General features: G+C 38.6%; 1 protein-coding gene across 1 annotated transcript in view; it reads left to right on the top strand.

Moving 5' to 3' along the window:
* The window catches only part of LOC124156654 (dynein beta chain, ciliary), a 315,587-nt gene that overhangs the window by 64,599 nt on the left and 231,192 nt on the right, over positions 1-19,796 (top strand). The window contains exons 16-17 of the mRNA XM_046531313.1: positions 3,535-3,671; positions 5,304-5,422. Of these exons, the coding sequence (XP_046387269.1) occupies positions 3,535-3,671; positions 5,304-5,422 (256 nt within the window). The remainder of the gene's footprint in view (positions 1-3,534; positions 3,672-5,303; positions 5,423-19,796) is intronic.

The raw sequence follows: 19,796 nt of genomic DNA, 5'->3' as shown, positions 1-19,796 counted from the left end.
TTGAAACACCCACATTACAGTCAGGGCAAAAATTGCGACTCTCCCTCCTCACCATTTTTCCACGCGCATCTCGCTTTCGGGAGCACACGGCACACTTCCGAGTTGGGTTTGACTTATTTTCCGTGGGTGGGATTATGTCTGGGAAATGCCTCTCGGTAATTCAGAGGGGATGGGCTTTTGCAGGTGGCCTACCTGCCTTAGGGGAGGGAACACTTGGGAAGTACAGTTCAATCATTTTATCTATTAGGTCCAGCCTGTATTGCAAATGTGTTTTATCACCACCTGTTTTTCCACATAAAACATATGAATTCCATAAGCAAATTTCCATCAAATGAAAAAATAATTTTTTACAATATTTTTTCCCTCTTTTTCTTGGGATTGGATAGTCAGCCAAATGCTGATCTACCCTGTCAACACCCCGCATTGCCTCATTGTAATTGATGACTACCTTTGGTTTCATAACCACTGCCCCCCTTTTCTGCACCTCTCTCATTTCCCTATTGTGAACTGTAGAGAGTAACGTTACTTCCTTTTTGTTCTTCCAGGGAAGAACCAAAATTTTTCCTTTACGGAAAGCTGCCACATCTCCTTTCTTCATTTTTTTCTTCTTCAGCCCCTCTGGCATCCCCTTTCCTGTTCTGCACACAGTTCCATAAGTATCACAAGAATGGGAAACTAGTTCCTCGGCTAGTTGTGGAGAGGTATAAAAATTGTCTGTCGTGACGCAATACCCTTTTTCAAATAGTGGTTTCATCAGTGACAATACCACTTGGGAGGACATTGGCTTACTTTCAAAGTCTTTGTCAAGAGTAGTGCCTTTCCCGGTATAAATGATTGTTGACCAGACGTATCCAGTGCTGGACTCGCAGAGAACAAAAGTTTTTATGCCGAATCTAGCTCTTTGTACAGTAATTCGCAGAGGAAATAAATGTTAGCTGTGAACACTCCAAAAGACTCCGTAGAACTGACACTAGAATTTTATGGAATGGGAGTGTAAGTAACCCAAAACAGATAGTGGTAAAAGGACAGAGACAAAGAAACCAAAACATGAGGGTCAGAGGCATTGGGAAGGGAAAAATGGTGAGAAAGAGTGTTTTTTGTCATGTGCGGCTGTAAAAAGGGAAAGTGGAGGGCAGTAGGGAAAAACCGATGAGGGTGCAGTGGTTGCATGAAAGGGAGATCGGAGGGGAGGAGGATGAAAAGGATGAAAGGGCGGCCGCGACAGTGCGTAGACAGTGCGTAAAAGGAAAGGCGGAGGGGAGAGAACAATGGATGAAGAGAAGGGATGGATAAACAAGGGGGTTGGGAGATAGAAAATATGTCTTCCTTGGAAGGGAGAAATAGCTGAATAGCCGAAGGTTCTATGTCAAATCTATGCACGGTCACAAATATTGACGAACTTACAGAAATGAAATAATAATCAGTTGTATTTGTAGCTAAATAACAAACGGAAAACTAAAAAACAAAGATATAGTTTGTCATTATAAAGAAAAAAGACAATAAAACATCACTGAGCAAGTTGATTTTCGGTGCGAAGATTTTGACACCATATTGCCGAAAAAGAACATTATCAGAAAGTTCCCGACTACTGTTACGTAGTTGACAGAAATTGCTTTCGAACACGCGACCTTTGGAATAGCAGCTTGGACGTAATTTATTTACGAGGTCCCGTCGACTACACTGAAGAGTAAGTAATGATAGTTTTGCTTAGTAGTGTTTATAAAATGTTTCAAATTAATTTATTCACGGAATAAAGATAATACAACATCCTTTCCGATAGCAAGATTCGAACGCGCGACCTTCAGAATAGCAAGACGGCACTTGTCTGCCGACTCACTTCGGCTGTTCCAACGATTGATAAAAACTCTGCGAAAAGTCATCGCAGTTATTTATAAAACGCATTGTTTCTTTGTTCATTTATCACATCTCGATACACAATAGGTTTAGAAACATAAACATTACGAGAAATAATAGATTTTTCCCCTCTTTTGGACCTCGAAAAAACGTATAAGTTTGCCGGATATCATGCATTGTGAAGACACGTATGCACTCTCACGGCAAAACTACGTACTTCTAATAAGGGGACGAGATATCTCGTCCAGATCACGAAAGAAGAAGCCAACTTGACATAGGACGAGTTAACTCGGCCGCGTCAGTTTTTGCGCGTCTTCTTAGGACGAGATATCTCGTCCGAATCAGGGAAGGGGTTAAAGTCTGTGTTCCTGAGGAATACTTTCATACTTTGCTTTCCATCAAAGACATCTCCCTTGGGTGTAATCTTCATGACCACAATACCAGGACTAAAAATAATATTGAAATAATCAGTACAGTTTAATAAGTTTGGCTCCTAGGCTATGGGGACATGCAAGAGAAACGGAAGCTCTCCTTATGCTACCAAAGAAAGCAGTGAGGCTGATAATTAACCAGCAAATTTTTCAATGCTTATTGTATGTTAGAACAAATTTGACTAAATTCTCCCTTGGGTGTAATCTTCATGACCACAATACCAGGACTAAAAATAATATTGAAATAATCAGTACAGATTAATAAAAACTACAATCAGTCAGACTATTTGTCAATCAAATTTTACAATAAACACCCTAATGCAGCTTCAGAAACAAGCTTGGGTATATATCAAAAGGCCATTGAGAAATGCCAATTTGAAACCAATTATACTCATTGGAATTTGACCTTGAACATGACTTCCATTTTGTGAATTTATATGTAGTGTGTTTTTTTATGTTCTTCTCTGACAACATATACAGTAGCATGTGTTACTCTCATGATAAATAAAAAATATTTTTAATATATATGCAATATTAATTTCTTCCTCAATCATTGAATATCATAAATATGTATTTCAGCTGTTGCTATAGGCGGATCTGGGGGTAAGAAATCCTGGATCCGCCCCTGTCTGTTACTGTGTTCAACATTCCAAGTTGCCCATCACTATGAAAAATCAGTCAAACTAATTGGGTCACCCACAATCTATTCAATGCCACTCGCATATTTCAAAAATGTTGCATAATTTCAAGGATTAATGCCTATTTTGCTAAAGAATTTTCACTCTAATTTACTCATTGATTTTAATGCATTGAAGAGCATCAAATACTTATTGTATTGTATTGCCCATTGGCTATTAATTTTTGTTCCAAAGTTTCAGCTTGATTTTTAATTTGTGGAAGTGGTTTCAGGTTTTGATGACTAAATTCTGTCCGAACAAGCAAGCTGGAAAAGTTACTCGCATAATTTTTGCATTATTCCTCAAAATAAACCTAAGTATCCAATAATTAATTTTACATCCCTCCATCATCATCAGGACATCGCATCAGTTAGTACATGGAAAGTGGCCACTTAAATATGTAGTTTAATTTGGGGAAAATTGCCCATATCCATGTAATTTTATGAAACTCAGCCAAGAACTATTCTTTCCGAAGTGAAGTTTATAAGTGGGTGGTATTGATATGGTGGCTGAGATGGTTTGGCGTGATGATAGCCATCATTTCTCTCTTTCACACAAATCGTGGCTTTCAGCTGGTGGCCATCCTGCGTGAGGTGCACTATTTGAAGTCGATGGAGGTGGAGGGCATTCCGGAGGCAGCCATTGCCTTGTATGACCAGAGCGACACGTTCCGAAAGTACACGTCCAGCCTCAATCTCACCATTGATTGGTGAGTAAATATTTCCAAGGTGCATGAGGTGTGACAATGGCATCACTCATTCAATACAAACTGTCTTCCATGTGAAACAAATTCTATACGGGTATTTCACACCTCTCAAGATTAGAATATGAAACGAATGTTTGAGTGTACCCATGATTCCTGCTCAGCCAGGCATGTTCTGCATTTGTTCATGGAGTATTAGTCTCTAAACTAATAGATTATCTGTATGCCATATACCTGGCTAAAGCTATCATCTTTAAATTTTGAGTGAAATAAAAATTAAATGAGTGTTAATAGTAAATCCCTGTCAATTTTGACGTATTGTGGAAATTTTAGATTGCAATAAAGTACTATTAGAACATTTTAAAATGTGAGTTTCTGCAAAATGTTGTTTTGGTTATATGATCCATGTATTTTGGTATTGTGGTAGGAGCCCAGTTTAATGAGTGCTCATAATTCCTCGGAAATAACTCGCTCAAACGAGAGCTCATAGTGTCCAAAGGTGTTGAATAAACCCAACTAAGTCTCATAATCATTCGTACGTACAGTTTTTCTTATGTTTCTGCCGTATTTAATGAAGTTAACGTCAGAAGTAAGGAAAAGAGGTTAAGAGTCATTATCAGGCATAATCTAGTTGAGTATCAACATATGTAAAGAAAGAAACAGATTTTCAATTTTATAAAATAATAATTCCCCCAGTTTCGGTGATTTTATTCCCGTTCTTGTATTTTTTGAACACCGAAGAAAGCTGTAAAAACAGCGTAATTAGTCGGAATCAATATGTTTGACATGCCGTGGAACTTTTGCATAATTTTGCAAGTACATCATGCCAACATTATCAGTTTTGTTGAGTTTTCGAATGTTTAATCAGTACATCAAACAGTTGAGAAAATTGGCCAAAAGGTTCACTGAAATACGGTATGATTCAGTAGTGGAAGATATATCTCCCCATTGGAAATGTAGTCATATTTCGTCTTCAACATCTCACTGTTTATGGGCAGACCTTTGTTGACAAAACCACTTGAACAGTGCAGATTCCATTAGTGGATGTTCCCCTTGCCACAAATATTTTTGGCTGCTAAGTGTTCCTAGTTTGTTCACTGCTACACGAATTTTATCTTTCTTTAATATTGTGAACCATGTAAATGTTTAGACACCAAAGCACCTCCCAATATCAATCTTTGAAGTCTAGCTACTTTCGCACTCGTCTATAATTTTAATTTTGCTGTTAAGGCCCAAATATTAAAGTTTCCCGGACATGATGCACTCGTGCAAACCACCTAATACTGAGCGTACATTGTGAAAGGAACTTTTTGACCTGCTAAATCCCATTTATTCTACACGTAAAAACATATGCCGTTTGGCCGTGCAAAGACTATCAAACACTAAAACACGATTCTTGCAAAGTGCCATACCCACTAAAGCAGGCTTCCAATGTACCACCCTGAAATTTTCAAGAAGAAAGTTGTCTCACATCACGAATGAAAAAGACATTTCAAGACTACCTCACCACCTGCCAATATCTCTCCCCCAACCCCTTGACTGCTTCACTTAAAGTGTATTGCAGGGTAGTATATGCAGATTTAGATGGAAGGTTGGTTTGGAAGGTTGATGGCACGGCTCACCTCTTCTTCCTTTTAGGTACAATAAAATTAGGAAAACCAGCAAGACTGTGGAGTTCAACCTGGTGAAAGAAGAAATTCAAGAAATAGATGTTTTGATAGAAAAAGGCCAGACCCACCTCAATTGGAACTCTGAAGGTTATAAGAATTTCTTTATTATAAACTATATTCCTTTGGCTAGCAGTATTGAAATAATATTTCTCATTTCAGGCTTGTCCTATTCCTTTCTTTGCTTATCAAGATTACTATCCTAAGAAACTAATTTTTGTGTTAAAAAACTGTTACTGTTTTCAGCTTTTGAATAGATAAATAATTTTATACTGAAGTATGAGAAAATCATCAACTTTTTGGATTGATAGATAATTGTTTATTACTGCAATGATTTTCCATGGTAAGCTTCAGTAAATTCATCAGATAAGTAATTTTAGGTAGCCATGTAGAATTATCTGTATTATGGCTACCATCAGCAATAGCATTTGCTGTACAATAAAAATAAACCTAATACTAACAATATTGATGCACATGGCACGTATAATTTTAATTGGTTTTACAATTAAAGGAGAACATCCTCTATGCTTAAACTTGAGAGTAGCCAAGATTGAACTATCATATTAAAATACATTTTCAGACCTGAATCTGGCTATGCAGTGGAACCTTGATCTATCGTTTTTCAGGGGGATGGGCGATAAAAACGATGAATGTAGGAAAACAATCAATGAGGAAATAATAATAGTAATAAATTTATTGGTGCCAAAAGATATGCAAAAACATATATAGGACCCGTCAAAAAAGATAAACGCTTACACAAGAGATTCTGAATGAACAATACATAAAAGAATGTTACACAGTTACAACAAAACAATTAAGAATTGAGGAATTCCTCAATAGAATAAAAGGTATTGTTTAAAAGGTACATCTTTAATTTAGAGGAGAAATTTCCTTTCACCTTTTCATCTTTTAATGAGGCAGGTAGGTTATTATAAATCCTGCAACTCATGGTGACAGGACCATTATTAAAAATACAAAGATTATGTTGTCTCACAGCATACGAGGTCTGTTCAAAAAGTACCCGGAATTTTTAAATTTCGCGGGTCTGGAGGGTCCGATTGTCGAAATTTTTTTATATTGTGTTGGTTTACATGCCCCTAAAGTATGATAAAATTTTCAGCCATATTCACTGTTTACTTTGTCTGTGGTAGTTGCTAAGGTTCGACGTGTTTTTATGAGCTCGGCGATTTTTGCTTGTTTAAACAATGGAAGAATTGAGAATGAGAAAGAATTTGTATTAAATTTTGCATAAAAAATGAAATAAAGTGTGACGAAGTGTGTGAAATGTTACAAAAAGCCTATGGTGAGTCTGCTATGAAGAAAACAAGTGTTTACGAGTGGTATAAGCGTTTCCAAGATGGCCGCAAAGACGTTGAAGATGACGAACGCTCCGGTCGACCCAGCACTTCAATAATCGATGAAAATGTGGAAAAAGTGGAAAAAATGATTATAAATGATCGCCGAATAACAACAAAAGAAGTTGCTGATGAAGTTGGCATATCAATTGGCTCATGTCATAAAATATTTTCAAAAAGTTTGGGCATGAAACGAGTGGCAGCAAAATTCATTCCAAAACTGCTGAATTTTGACCAATAAAACAATCACATGAAAATCGCTCAGGAGCTGTTAAATTACGTCAACGACGATCTAAGTTTGCTTGAAAGGGTCATAACTGGTGATGAAACATGGGTGTACGGTTATGATGTCGAAACCAAAGCACAATCGTCCACCTGGAAGCATTCAACGTCACCAAGAGCGAAAAAAGCACGTCAAGTTCGATCAAATGTCAAGGTTTTGCTAACTGTTTTCTTCGATTATAATGGCATAGTGCATCAAGAGTTCTTACCACAAGGTCGTACGGTTAATAAGGAGTATTACCTTGAAATTATACGACGTTTGCGTGAAGCAATCCGAAAAAAACGCCCCGATTTATGGAAAAAGAATTCATGGCTTTTGCACCACGATAACGCACCTGCTCACTCATCGTTGCTTGTTCGTTATTTTTTGGCCAAAAACAATACCGTAGCCATGCCCCAACCTCCATATTCACCAGATATGGCTCCGTGTGACTTTTTCCTGCTCCCAAAGTTGAAGAGACCCATGAAAGGTCGGCGTTTTTCCTCAATTGAAGAAATAAAGGCCGAATCGCTGAGAGTGCTCAAGGACATACCAAAAAGTGAATATCAAAAGTGCTTCGAAGATTGGAAAAATCGCTGGCATAAGTGTATTATATCTGGGGGGGACTACTTTGAAGGGGACCACATTGATGTAGACGAATAAATAAATATTTTTTTGAAGAAACGAAAATTCCGGGTACTTTTTGAACAGACCTCGTAATTGTCTCTGCTTCTCGTGTTATGATTATGAATATCAAGATTCTTTAGAAGTGTCAAGTGAGAATGGTGATTTCTTATAAGCACCACAGCACAATAAATATAAATACAAGGTAGGGGAAGGATTTGTAACTTTTTAAAAAGATTGCGACAGCTGTCTCGTTTCCTAGCTTTGCAGATGATTCTGACTGCCCATTTCTGTAATTTAAAAATACGAACAGCCTTAGGGGATAGACCCCAGGCTAAAATACCATATCTTAGCCTGCTATAGATATGAGCAAAATAAATAGTGATAGCTGTTCGTGAGTCGGTTAATTGCATCATGCGTCTAATGAGATAGCATCCAGATGCAATAGAGGATGAAATATGATTAATATGAGAGTCCCAGGACAGATTTTCATTAATGATGAGCCCAAGAAATTTGGTGTCATTGACACATTGAAGACTGACGTCTTCAAATTTTAAATAAAGGCTGTAATCAATTATTTTTTGAGCAGGGTGGAAAAAGACATATGCACACTTGGCTTTATTTAAGTTTACTTTGTTGGAAAGGCACCACTTTTCCATGTCGAAGACAGCATTTTGAGCAGTGACTACAGGATTATCATCATTTTTGATTAAATGATTTGTATCATCAGCATACATGAAAATATTTCCATTCAATGATGAAGGAAGATCATTTATGTATAGTAAAAAAAGGAGGGGCCCAAGGATGGAGCCTTGAGGAACACCCCCTGCCACCTTGCGATATGATGAAGTATGTTTGGACATCTTGTCATGTGTAACAGTTACTGATTGAGTCCTATTTGAAAGAAAAGATCTAATGAGGTTGTTAGGGATGCCCCTTATTCCATAGAAGTGAATTTTCTTAAGAAGAATCTCAAAGTCAACAGAGTCAAAAGCTTTAGTGAGATCATAAAAAATCCCAATGGTATGTAAATGATGATCGAGACCATCAATGACAGCATCAATAAATTTGTAAATGGCAAATTCAGCAGAGGCCACCTATGAAACCAAATTGGCTTTTTGATAGAACATTGTTCTTGATTAAGAAAGACATAATCCTCCTTGAAATGATACTTTCAAGTATTTTTGAAAAGACTGTGTTGGGATTTCAGTCGTAAATAATTGACTTCATTTACGATGTACATAAGGCTATTTATTGCCTCGTAAAAAGGAATGTTAGATTACAGTTGGAGAACATTTGCCGAACAACAACTACTTCGTAGCAGGGCGGGTTATAGACTGAGACCGGGTAGAACACAGCAGGTCAGACATACAAAAAACAGTGCTGCCAACCCTTAAGTGTTTTTGGTTACAGCACCTTTACAGGCTTACAACACAACATCACCCCCTAACCAAAACACACTTTCAAGCCAAAAGAAAAAGAAAAAATATTTATGTGATAATATTTTGTGCTACATTCAACCTTTCCCTAAATTTTGCAACCTTAAATGCACTCAAAGGTTTCGTTAAGATATCAGCTATCATTTCTTCAGTTTGGATGTACCTAAGTTCAACCTTTTTACATTCTACAGCCTCTCTTACAAAATGATAACGTACATCAATATGTTTAGTTCTATGGCTTACCCTTTTATTCATCGCAAGTTTCTGAGCAGACTGGTTATCATTAAAGATAATAGGTATACGATTCATCTTTCCAAATTGCAGAAAATTTGTCAGTTTGTCACAGCAATTCATGCAGAAAATTTGTTAAGTACACCCATGTCTCGTATAGCGCAAGGGATGCGTTCCTTGGGGTCTTTGCGCTATACGAATTTGCGTTATACGAGAGCGTTTTAACATAGGGAAGATAGGGATGCGTTCCTGGTAGCATAGGTCTTGGGTATTGAATTTCCTCTAAAACATCTATATTCCCATAAAAAGCCTTAGAAAACATTATTTCTATATATATTTATAGTTTAAAACATCTTTAAAGATAGTATTCACGCATTCAAAGACTTTTATTCACGTTAAAAAAAAATTCTTACGTGCTTTCGAAATTCCATCCTGTCGTGCGGGTGGGCTAACATCTGCTATCTCAGGGGATCGTAATGCGTTGCCGGCAGTTGACGATTTTTCAAACTAGTCTAAAAACAACTATTGTGTCACCCAGGCCCTTTTGTCGCTCATCGAAATGACAGGAAAATGCTACTTTAAATGCCATTTCATAGCTAGCGGAGTTTATGAATGATAAATCATTTTAATTTGAAGTCCTCCGAGTCATTAGCAGCTACGTGAAACAGTCTTTAAATGCCTTGAAACCTGACCCAGGTTTTCCTTCCCTGAAAATAAATGAACGAGAATGCATTCTTTTCCAAAAGAATATCGTCTCATCAACACTAAAAACTAGTTGAGGGGGAAAGGAGCCACTTTCAATAACAGCTTGGAGTTCATCAGAAAATGTTGTGGTGGCTGCGCTATCAACACTTGCAGATTCACCTGATATCGCCGCACTGAAAATACCTGCTTGCCGTTTAAATTCTGGAACCAACCGGAGCTTTCACTTAATGTCTCGGAGCGATTACCACTCTCGTCTTTTTGTACTGATTCACCATGAACTTTCCGTATGTGTAGACCGCTTGGTTGAAGTTGGTGCGGCTGAGGTCACTGATATTTTAGCTTCGTCTTTATTCAGAATAAGGCATCGTGAGTTTAAACTTCCACGCAATATCGCTTTGACGCTCTCCATTTTCAAAGCAATTGACCTCTCTCAAGTCCTCTTCTAGGTTATGGTTTTTCTTGATAAATTCTTGATTTTTCTACACGCATTCCTATTTTTGGCCATATTCTCTTGGTTTTTACTCTGTATGGCTCTATCTAAATCACCTTCTTCTGCTGAACTGTATTCCTGAGACGCAGAAGGGCTATGACTGCGGGGAGGGAACGAAGCCATTGTGTTTAAGACTCTATAGCGGACCCTTTTATGTGTTGGTGCTATTCATGCGCAACTCGGTCACCGCTCCATTTCTCCCCCGTGAATACCGATGACCTTGAAGGCTTTAGCGTAGACTCTCTACCTGGAAGTCAATCGCCCGGTAACCTACGACGGCAAAAATACGTCTCAAACCGTATTGCTGAAAAAAAACACATTTCCACTAGCCCCACGCTTAATTAACGATCTAAATTATTTATTATCATTCTGTTAAGGAGACGAGATAAATCTTCGGTAGGCCGGCTATCTAGACCCAATGACGAGTAATACTTTTGGCAACTGCGCAGCTATGAATTTCGATTAATATATAAACAAAAAAGAAGATTTGAGGCAAGAAATAATATTAATATGCGTAAATTGATAGAAATTTCGTGTGTACTTAGCGCAAGTTCACGTTTTATCACGAGAGAGTTTAAGATTTTTGATTAGGCAACACTGCGTTGCAATGTTTCCCCGAGGAACGAATTTGCGCTATATCGAAATTGCGCTAATCGAAATTGCGCTATACGAGACATGGGTGTACATACATTCTTTTGTACCTTCAGAGAGAGCCATGTACTCTGCTTCAGTACTGGAAATAGCTACAGTTTGTTGCTTTCTGCTTTCCCATGATACAACACTTTCATTTAACATAAAAACAAACCCTGTATATGATTTTCGATCTTCAAGATCATTAGCATGAGATGCATCTACATAACCACACATATTTAGCATTGATTGATTACCTCTTTTAAAAAACAAACAGTAATCATAAGTTCCCTTTAAATAACGCAACACTCTTTTTGCCCCTTTTACGTGTTCATCACTGTAACATGTATTATATTGGGATTATATGTTAACAGCATGAGCAATATCTGGTCTAGTGCAAATAGCAATATACATCAAACATCCAATTAAACACTGATAAGGGAAATTACTATCACAATTACCCTTTGATAATTTCATTCCCATTGACATAGGTGTATCAACTGGTTTACAGTCTGACATTTGAAATTTGGTCAACACTTCATTAATGTATTTGCTTTGATCTACCAAAATGCCATCACTGGTAGTTGTCACTCTCATACCAAGGACATTCGTAACTGCTCCAATGTCTTTCAATTCAAACATACTTAGAAGTTTACTTTTGAGGATCTCCTTTTTATTATGTCGAAGGAAGCTGTCTACAAGAAGAACAATCTTACTCTTTGGCTTTTAGACTTTATTTCACTTTGGGTCTCACAGACATGAGTAACGAATGACTGCGACCTCTCTCAACTCGTCAACCGCCCGAACAGCCCTCTGCCCGGACGTAACACTCAGCAGCGCGCAGGCTGCCCACATGACTCACAGCGCGCAGGCTGCCAACATAACACTACTCACAGCACGCAGGCTGCCAACATAACACTACTCTCCCCTCTTAGTTGATAAATAATAAAACAATAGCAAAATGACAATCGACATGATAACTGTCGACCTGACAAAAGATACAATAAAACAAATGACAAGATTGGTTTATATTTTAACAGACTGACTAGATAAGAAATGACTTAACACCGAATACTTAACAAAAGACATTACTACAATAATAATGGGCATATCCCAGATTCAAGCTAATACAAATTTAAGCAAAGTTCGAGTCGGAATACCTATTCGGTTTCCTTATGACTCGTCCAGACCTCCGCAATTCGTTTTGTGTCTCCTTATAATCATTCACCTCACATTGCTCACTCTCACCACCACTAGTTTGCAAATTGCGAACTTTGGCCGCCAGAGAATTGCGTAGCTGGGCATTATCATAAAATTCTCTGAGCTGATTTACATGTACTTTAACCACAACATCATTGGACAATTTTACTATATAAACAAAATTGCTAACCTTCTCTATAACCTTTCCCAATTCGAATTTGACACCAAATTCTTGCTTTTTATTAGGGTTAACCCATACCACTTGGCCTACCTCAAATATTTTGAATGATTTCCTGTGTTCTGTGACCTTTTCATCAATTAAACCACTCTTAAATGTAACTTTTTTTTTGAGACCCGACAAAGGAACATTTGGCTCATATGTTAACAACATCGACATCGGTGATTTTCCCGTCACCGAGGACGGTGTAGACCTATAAGCAAATAGACAGTCAAGTAACAGTTCTTCAGTGATAACATTTTCGTTTCTGTGTCTCTTTTGTAAATTAAATTTTGATAACAAATTTTTGAAGGTCTGGACACTACGCTCAGCCAGCCCATTTGATTGCGGAGAATATGGAGGAGTGAAAATCAGTTTAATCCCCTTATTGTAGCAAAAATTCTTCATGCAATGAGAACTGAATGGTGGTCCATTATCACATACAATAGTCTTTGGAAAGGAAAATCTTGAAAAAACTTCAGCCAACTTGGACAATACCGCATTGAAATCACACCTATACCTCAAAATAAAGCATTCGATCCATTTCGAATATGCATCACACACTATCAAATATTTATTTCCACAAAAATCAAATAGATCCACATGAACCCTTTCCCAAGGAAAATGAGCCAATGGCCACGATTGACGGTACTTGTTATTTGCTCTATTCCTTGTTGACTGACAAATGTCACAGGTTGCTATTTTGTTATAAATATCATTATCTAATCCAGGCCACCACACATATGAACGTGCCAATAATTTGGATCGTACAACACCCGCATGATTAAAATGCATTATCTCTAATACTTTCTGTCTTAAACTCTTAGGCACAATAATTCGGTCACCAAAAAATAAACAATTGTTACTTACAGATAAGGCGCACTTATTTCGTTCATAAACCTTCAATTCATCTGCACAAGAATTTGGAAAACCTTTTAAAACATACTCCAAGACTCTGCTCATCAACTTATCATTGCGAGTGTGCTCACTCACTTCATCTAAATCTAACATGGGAGTGGACAAGTATGTAAACAACACTTCCTTATCATTTATGCTATCTGAAGATGGTAAACGCGACAATACATCTGCATGAGGAATCAAAGTTCCTTTTTTATGTACCAGAGAGTAGTTATAAGCCGATAAAGTGGTAGCCCATCTTATTAATCGAGAAGAAGCCATAACTGGAATTTTTTTTTGTTCCCCAAAAATTGTTTTCAGTGGCAAGTGATCACTGAAAATTGTAAATTTCCTCCCCCACAAATACTTATGAAACTTTTTTACACCAAAAATTATCGCCAATGCTTCCTTATCTAACTGAGAATAGTTCCTCTGGGACTGATTTAAGGTAGCTGACTCAAAAGCAATAGGCCGCTCCTCACCATTTTCAATTTGACTTAGGATGGCACCAACCCCAAAGGAGCTGGAATCCACCGACAAAATTAACTCTTTGCTTGGATCATACAGAACAAGCATAGAAGCTTCAGATAAAGCTGTTTTACATTTGGAAAAGGCAATCATACACTCCGAAGACCATACCCATGGTTCATCTTTCCTCATAAGTTTATGGAATGGTTCCAAAATGTCAGGACACATGTGAACAAAATTTCTGTAGTAATTGAACATAGAAACAAAGGCTTTTAACTGTGTCAAATTCTCAGGTGGTGGCATTGACAAAATTTTCTCAATCTTGGTGGCAGAAGGAACTTTACCCTTACTTGACAGCTCAAAACCCAAAAACAATAGAGAGTTGACAAAAAATTCAGATTTCTGTACGTTCAGTTTGACATTATATTCCTCTAATCTTATCATGACCTTATTCAAAACTTCCTTACAAGTAGCCAGATCTTTACCACCAATTAAAATATCATCTAAGTATGGTGCCACATGATCAATTCCTACTAAAATGGAGTCAATAACAGACTGAAAAATTGCACATGCAGGAGACAGACCAAAACACAAACGATTAAATCTGTACAAACCTCGTATTGTGTTAACAACTAGAAAATCCTTACTAGCTTCATGCACTTCTAATTGCAAGTAAGCCTCAGTTAAGTCTAGCCTACAAAACACCGTACAGCCAGTAAACTGATTAAAAATATCCTCAGGTATAGGCATAGGGTGTTGATCCACCTTCAAAAACTTATTCAAAGTTGCCTTGAAATCGGCACACAATCTTATCTTTCCATTACTTTTAGGAACAAGAACCAAAGGGCTTGCCCAATCAGACGTTTTCACCTTAGTAATTATGCCTTTAGACTCTAATCTATCTAACTCAAGGCCTACTTCATTTCTCAATGCATAAGGAACCGTATATGCTTTATGAAAAACAGGAGGAACATTTTCTTTCAAATTTAGATTAACCTTAATATTTTCAATTGGTTTATCATTACTCTGTTTAGAAAATACTTTAGGAAATTTCACTGACAAGGACTGAACGTACTCTTCTATGCTAGACCGCACGGACATACAAGTTTCCTGTCTACTTATTAGACCAACCTCACCCTCATTATACAAATGAGGTAATAACGTAATACCCCAATTTGGTGCTAATACTGACAGCCAATCGCGACCCAGTATAGCAGGACATGATACATTTCTTATAATTACAGCGGAAAATATTGTACTCAACTTGCCGTAACAAATACTAACCTCACACTTTCCAATCACATCTAATAAGTGATTCCCAACACCTTTTATAGTACCATAGTAGGGCAAAATTTTCGACAATAACTGCAATTCCTTTGCAACATCATAACTCAAAATCGAAATAGAGCTCCCAGTATCAACAAGGAACCGCACAGATTTACCGTTAATAACCATATTCACAAATAATGAATCAGACTGAGACTTTAACACATTCACAGATACATTGACTCCAGTAACAACAAAATTCACTTGTTGCTTGCCACAGAATTCAGCTGTATGACCTTGACGTTCACAATTGTAACACAACCACTTATTAGCTGGACACTTATCTGGAGTATGTCTGGAATAGCAATACCGGCACCTCTTCTTCTGACCTCCTTCCGAGCGTAGACTAGGTGATGGCGAACGCCCCCGGAATGGAGACCCTCGCCTCGGCGATGACCCCCTCCTCGACTGGTATGACGTCGACCTCACGGGAGGACGAAAACTCTTCCTCGCGGCAACACGTTCAAATGAAGGCGAACCCTCAGACTTGGAGGAAACCATAAAAGAGTCAGAACTCGAACCGGCCATCACCAATGTTGACTGCTCTACCGCTTCCATCTCGAAAATAATACTGCAAGCCTCGTCGAATGACATTGTGTCCTTCTCTGATAATAGACGACTCACCATAGACGTGTTCCGTAGACCCGACACCAGCCTGTCACGCAATGCTTGATCCAGGAACGAGCCATAGTTGCACTTCGTTGATAAACGCTTGATCTCAGAAACGTAGTCTTGTAAGGATTCCCCTGATTGTTGCTTACGAGAATTGAACTTGTAACGCTCAGGTATAACCTTACTTATCTTTTTATACCTAGTACTCAAAGCCTGCACACACTGATCATATGTAGCCTTAGCGAAATCTACTGGAGCTAATAAAATTTTTAACTCCGCATAAACGCCCGGATTCAGATTCACACAGAAATGACCTTTCTTGAGTCTGTCTTCGGTGCCATTTATGAGAAAGAATAACTCAAGTCTTTCCACGAAGGAATCAAAGTCCTCGATTCCGGGTTCAAATATAGGAGGTTTCGACATGACTAAAAAACCTCAATTACAATCCCGCTCTCTTAACATGGATATTACTGTTGAAAGATAGCACACGTTCGCCAGTTTTCCTCGTCGCCAGATATTATGTCGAAGGAAGCTGTCTACAAGAAGAACAATCTTACTCTTTGGCTTTTAGACTTTATTTCACTTTGGGTCTCACAGACATGAGTAACGAATGACTGCGACCTCTCTCAACTCGTCAACCGCCCGAACAGCCCTCTGCCCGGACGTAACACTCAGCAGCGCGCAGGCTGCCCACATGACTCACAGCGCGCAGGCTGCCAACATAACACTACTCACAGCACGCAGGCTGCCAACATAACACTTTTCAACACAATAATAATAATAATAATATCTTTATTGTTCTATGGGTCAAACATGTGACATAGAACATTGTCAGGGAGAACATCAAAACATACATGTTGTCATAAACTATCAGACAAAAATTCATTTACATTATAATAACCCTTAGGCTGTAGAAATTTTTTTAATTCTGTCTTAAAAACATTAATATTTGAAATATGTTTTATACTCTTAGGCAATTTGTTAAAAATAAGCGAGGCAGAGTGATGTGGACCTCTTTTGGCACATAATTGTTGTAAGATATGTATATTTTCACTCCCACAATCATTACCAAAAACAAAAATATCATCAACAAATATAGCAACAACAAGAATAGAGTTCTCTCTCACCTTTTTATACACACATGGTTCAGAGTTACACTGCTTATAATTAAGATGACACAGAACAGAATGTAACTCCTCATTCCATACTTTAGATGATTGTTTTAGACCATACAAAGCCTTTTTTAACTTGCATACCTTCTCTTCTTCTGCAATTTTTATACCCTCTGGTTGCATCATATACACTTCTTCTTTCAGTACTCCATTTAGGAATGGCGTCTTAATGTCCCAATGGTCCATGTCCCAGCTAAAGTGAGCTGATAGAGCAAAAAGCACCCTCGACGTTGAGTACCTTACTACTGGGGAAAAAGTATCAAAATAATCTACACCATATTCTTGGGTAAAACCTTTGGCCACCAATCTTGCCTTGTATCTAATCACATTACCCTCATTATCACTTTTAATTTTAAACACCCATTTGTTTTGCACTGGCTTCTTACCTGGGGGTAAATCTACTAGTTCCCAAGTATCACTTGCCTTCAGGGAATTTAACTCATCATGCATAGCTTGCACCCACTTATCCTTATCCTTAGAAGACAGAGCCTGAGACAAGGACTTTGGCTCCACACTTGAGCATGCCGAACTGTACATTATGTGATCAGGGAATTCCTTCAGCCTTCTTTCTCGCAATGGGTACCTGCGTTCAAGACTAAGTGACACCTCCCTTTCCTCAGTGTCTTCCTCCTCAGTTGCCTCACCATCACCAATTTTGGAGACTGCCTCCGAGAGAACACAATCCCTTGTCACAACAGTAGGGTTCACCTCTGGCTCATTTGTCTCACCTCCTGGAAAGACACTTTCAAAGAATAAAACATCCCTAGCCTTTGTTAATTTTCCAGGTACTTTCAGGCTCATAAGACGATATCCTTTTGTCTCACTACAATAGCCTACAAATATCATCTTTTCACACTTTGGATCTAGTTTATGCCTCTTCTCTTTTGGGACATACACATGAGCTAAGCAACCAAATACCTTCAAATAAGAAAGGTTAACTTTCCTGCCACTCCAAAGTTCTTCTGGTACACTTCCTGAAACTCTGCCAGGACACCTGTTCCTAATATAGATTGCAGTGTTCACTGCTTCAGCCCAATAGCGCTTATCTAAATTAGCTTCATTGAGTAGGGTTCGTGCCATTTCAATCACTGTTCGATTACCTCTCTCGATCCGACCATTTTGTTCTGGATAATATGGCACAGTTTTCTCATGCCTTATACCACTTTTCCTTAAGAAGTCTGCAAATGGTTTATTGCAAAACTCAGTCCCATTGTCAGTACGCAGAATTTTAATACTATCACCAATCTGATTCTCAACTAGCAACACAAATTCTTTAAATAACTCCAACACATCAGCTTTACTCTTAAGGAAATATCCAAATAATTTTCTGGAATAGTCATCCATCAACAACAATAAATACCTTGACCCTCCAAATGATCTTGCCTCCATTGGCCCACAGAGATCAGCATGTACAAGTTCCAATTTCCTTTTTGCCCTTGACAAGCTTTCCTTAAATGGAGCTCTCCTCATTTTTCCGGCAATACAGGGAGTACAACTTATCTCCATAGCACCTGTAAAATGGGCACCATGAGCCAATGTCTTTAACTTAATCATATCTTGCCTGTTTAGATGTCCCAGTCTCTGATGCCACAGTGCTTCAGCATCAGCACTAAGGTTTGTTTTCTTCTGTTCATGGCGTGTGGTTGGAGTGGAAGTGATAAAGCAGACTTGCGGATTCTCATTCTCTATCACATCCTCCTTAGTCTCCACCTCCAGCCGATAAATGCCACCGATATCCTTGGCCACAGCAACCAAATCGCCGGTAATACTGCATCCATCCTTGCGGAAGATCAGGCATCCATCATCTTCACTAAAAAACACACAGAACCCTTTGCGGACAGTACTACTGACTGACAACAAGTTAGCTGTTGCCTCTGGGACATACAGGACATCTGATATTGACGATATTTCGCGACTATTTGGCAATTTAATGGGGATGTTGCCACTGCCAGCAGCTTTGATGATGTCGTCATTAGCAACAGATATTTCAAGATCTGATCCCCGAGAAGAAAAATTGAGCATCTTATTTTTTTCGGGTGATACATGGTGACTACAGCAGCTATCTACATACCAATGTCCTGGAACTAACCGCTCAGTATGTACCATTAAAGCGTGGCCAGTTTCTCGTCCACTCTTTTTCTTCGCTCCAAAGAATTCTTTCCGTTTGTGGTCATCCTTTTCTGGACATTCGGACGCTTTGTGACCTTGCTCATGGCACTTAAAGCACTTGCACGCAAACTTCTTCCCATCAGTTTGTTTAACAGTCCTGCATTCACCTCCGCGCCCTTTGCCTAATCTCTTACCATAGGCATTTTTCTTCGCTGCGGTGAACAGGGCCACGTCATCACGGTTCTGGACTTCACTGGATTGCTGCCGATCACTCTCAGATAAAAGTTTATTCATTAGCTCATCGATTTTAACAACTTCTTTACTATTATCAATGGACATGATAAACGGTGCGTAATGATCAGTTAGCCCCCCTAGAATTATCGATATGAGCCAATCTTCACTAACCTTGGCATCGATGTCTTCCAGCTGATGAGCAAGATTCATTACTTTTGTCAAATAATCATCCATCGATCGCGATGTCTCCAATTTGCAATGCCACAGACTTCGTTGAAGTCGCAAGCGTCTGCCCCAACCTTTGTCCTCATATGCGTTGCAGAGATTCCTCTAGGCTGCTTTCGCTGAAGTTGCGTTTCGTACTTTGGCGAAACACACAGGTTCTAACAGCATGCAAATGGTTGTACGAGCTAGTCTGTCTTTATCTGCATTCAACGGCAACTCATTACCGTCCTTGTCGGTGTCCGGAACAACCGCTACCCATAAGTTCTTG

This window comes from Ischnura elegans, chromosome 3, assembly GCF_921293095.1.
Source record: "Ischnura elegans chromosome 3, ioIscEleg1.1, whole genome shotgun sequence".
In the NCBI taxonomy this organism is placed as follows: domain Eukaryota; kingdom Metazoa; phylum Arthropoda; class Insecta; order Odonata; family Coenagrionidae; genus Ischnura; species Ischnura elegans.
This window is presented reverse-complemented; position numbering and strand designations above follow the sequence as displayed.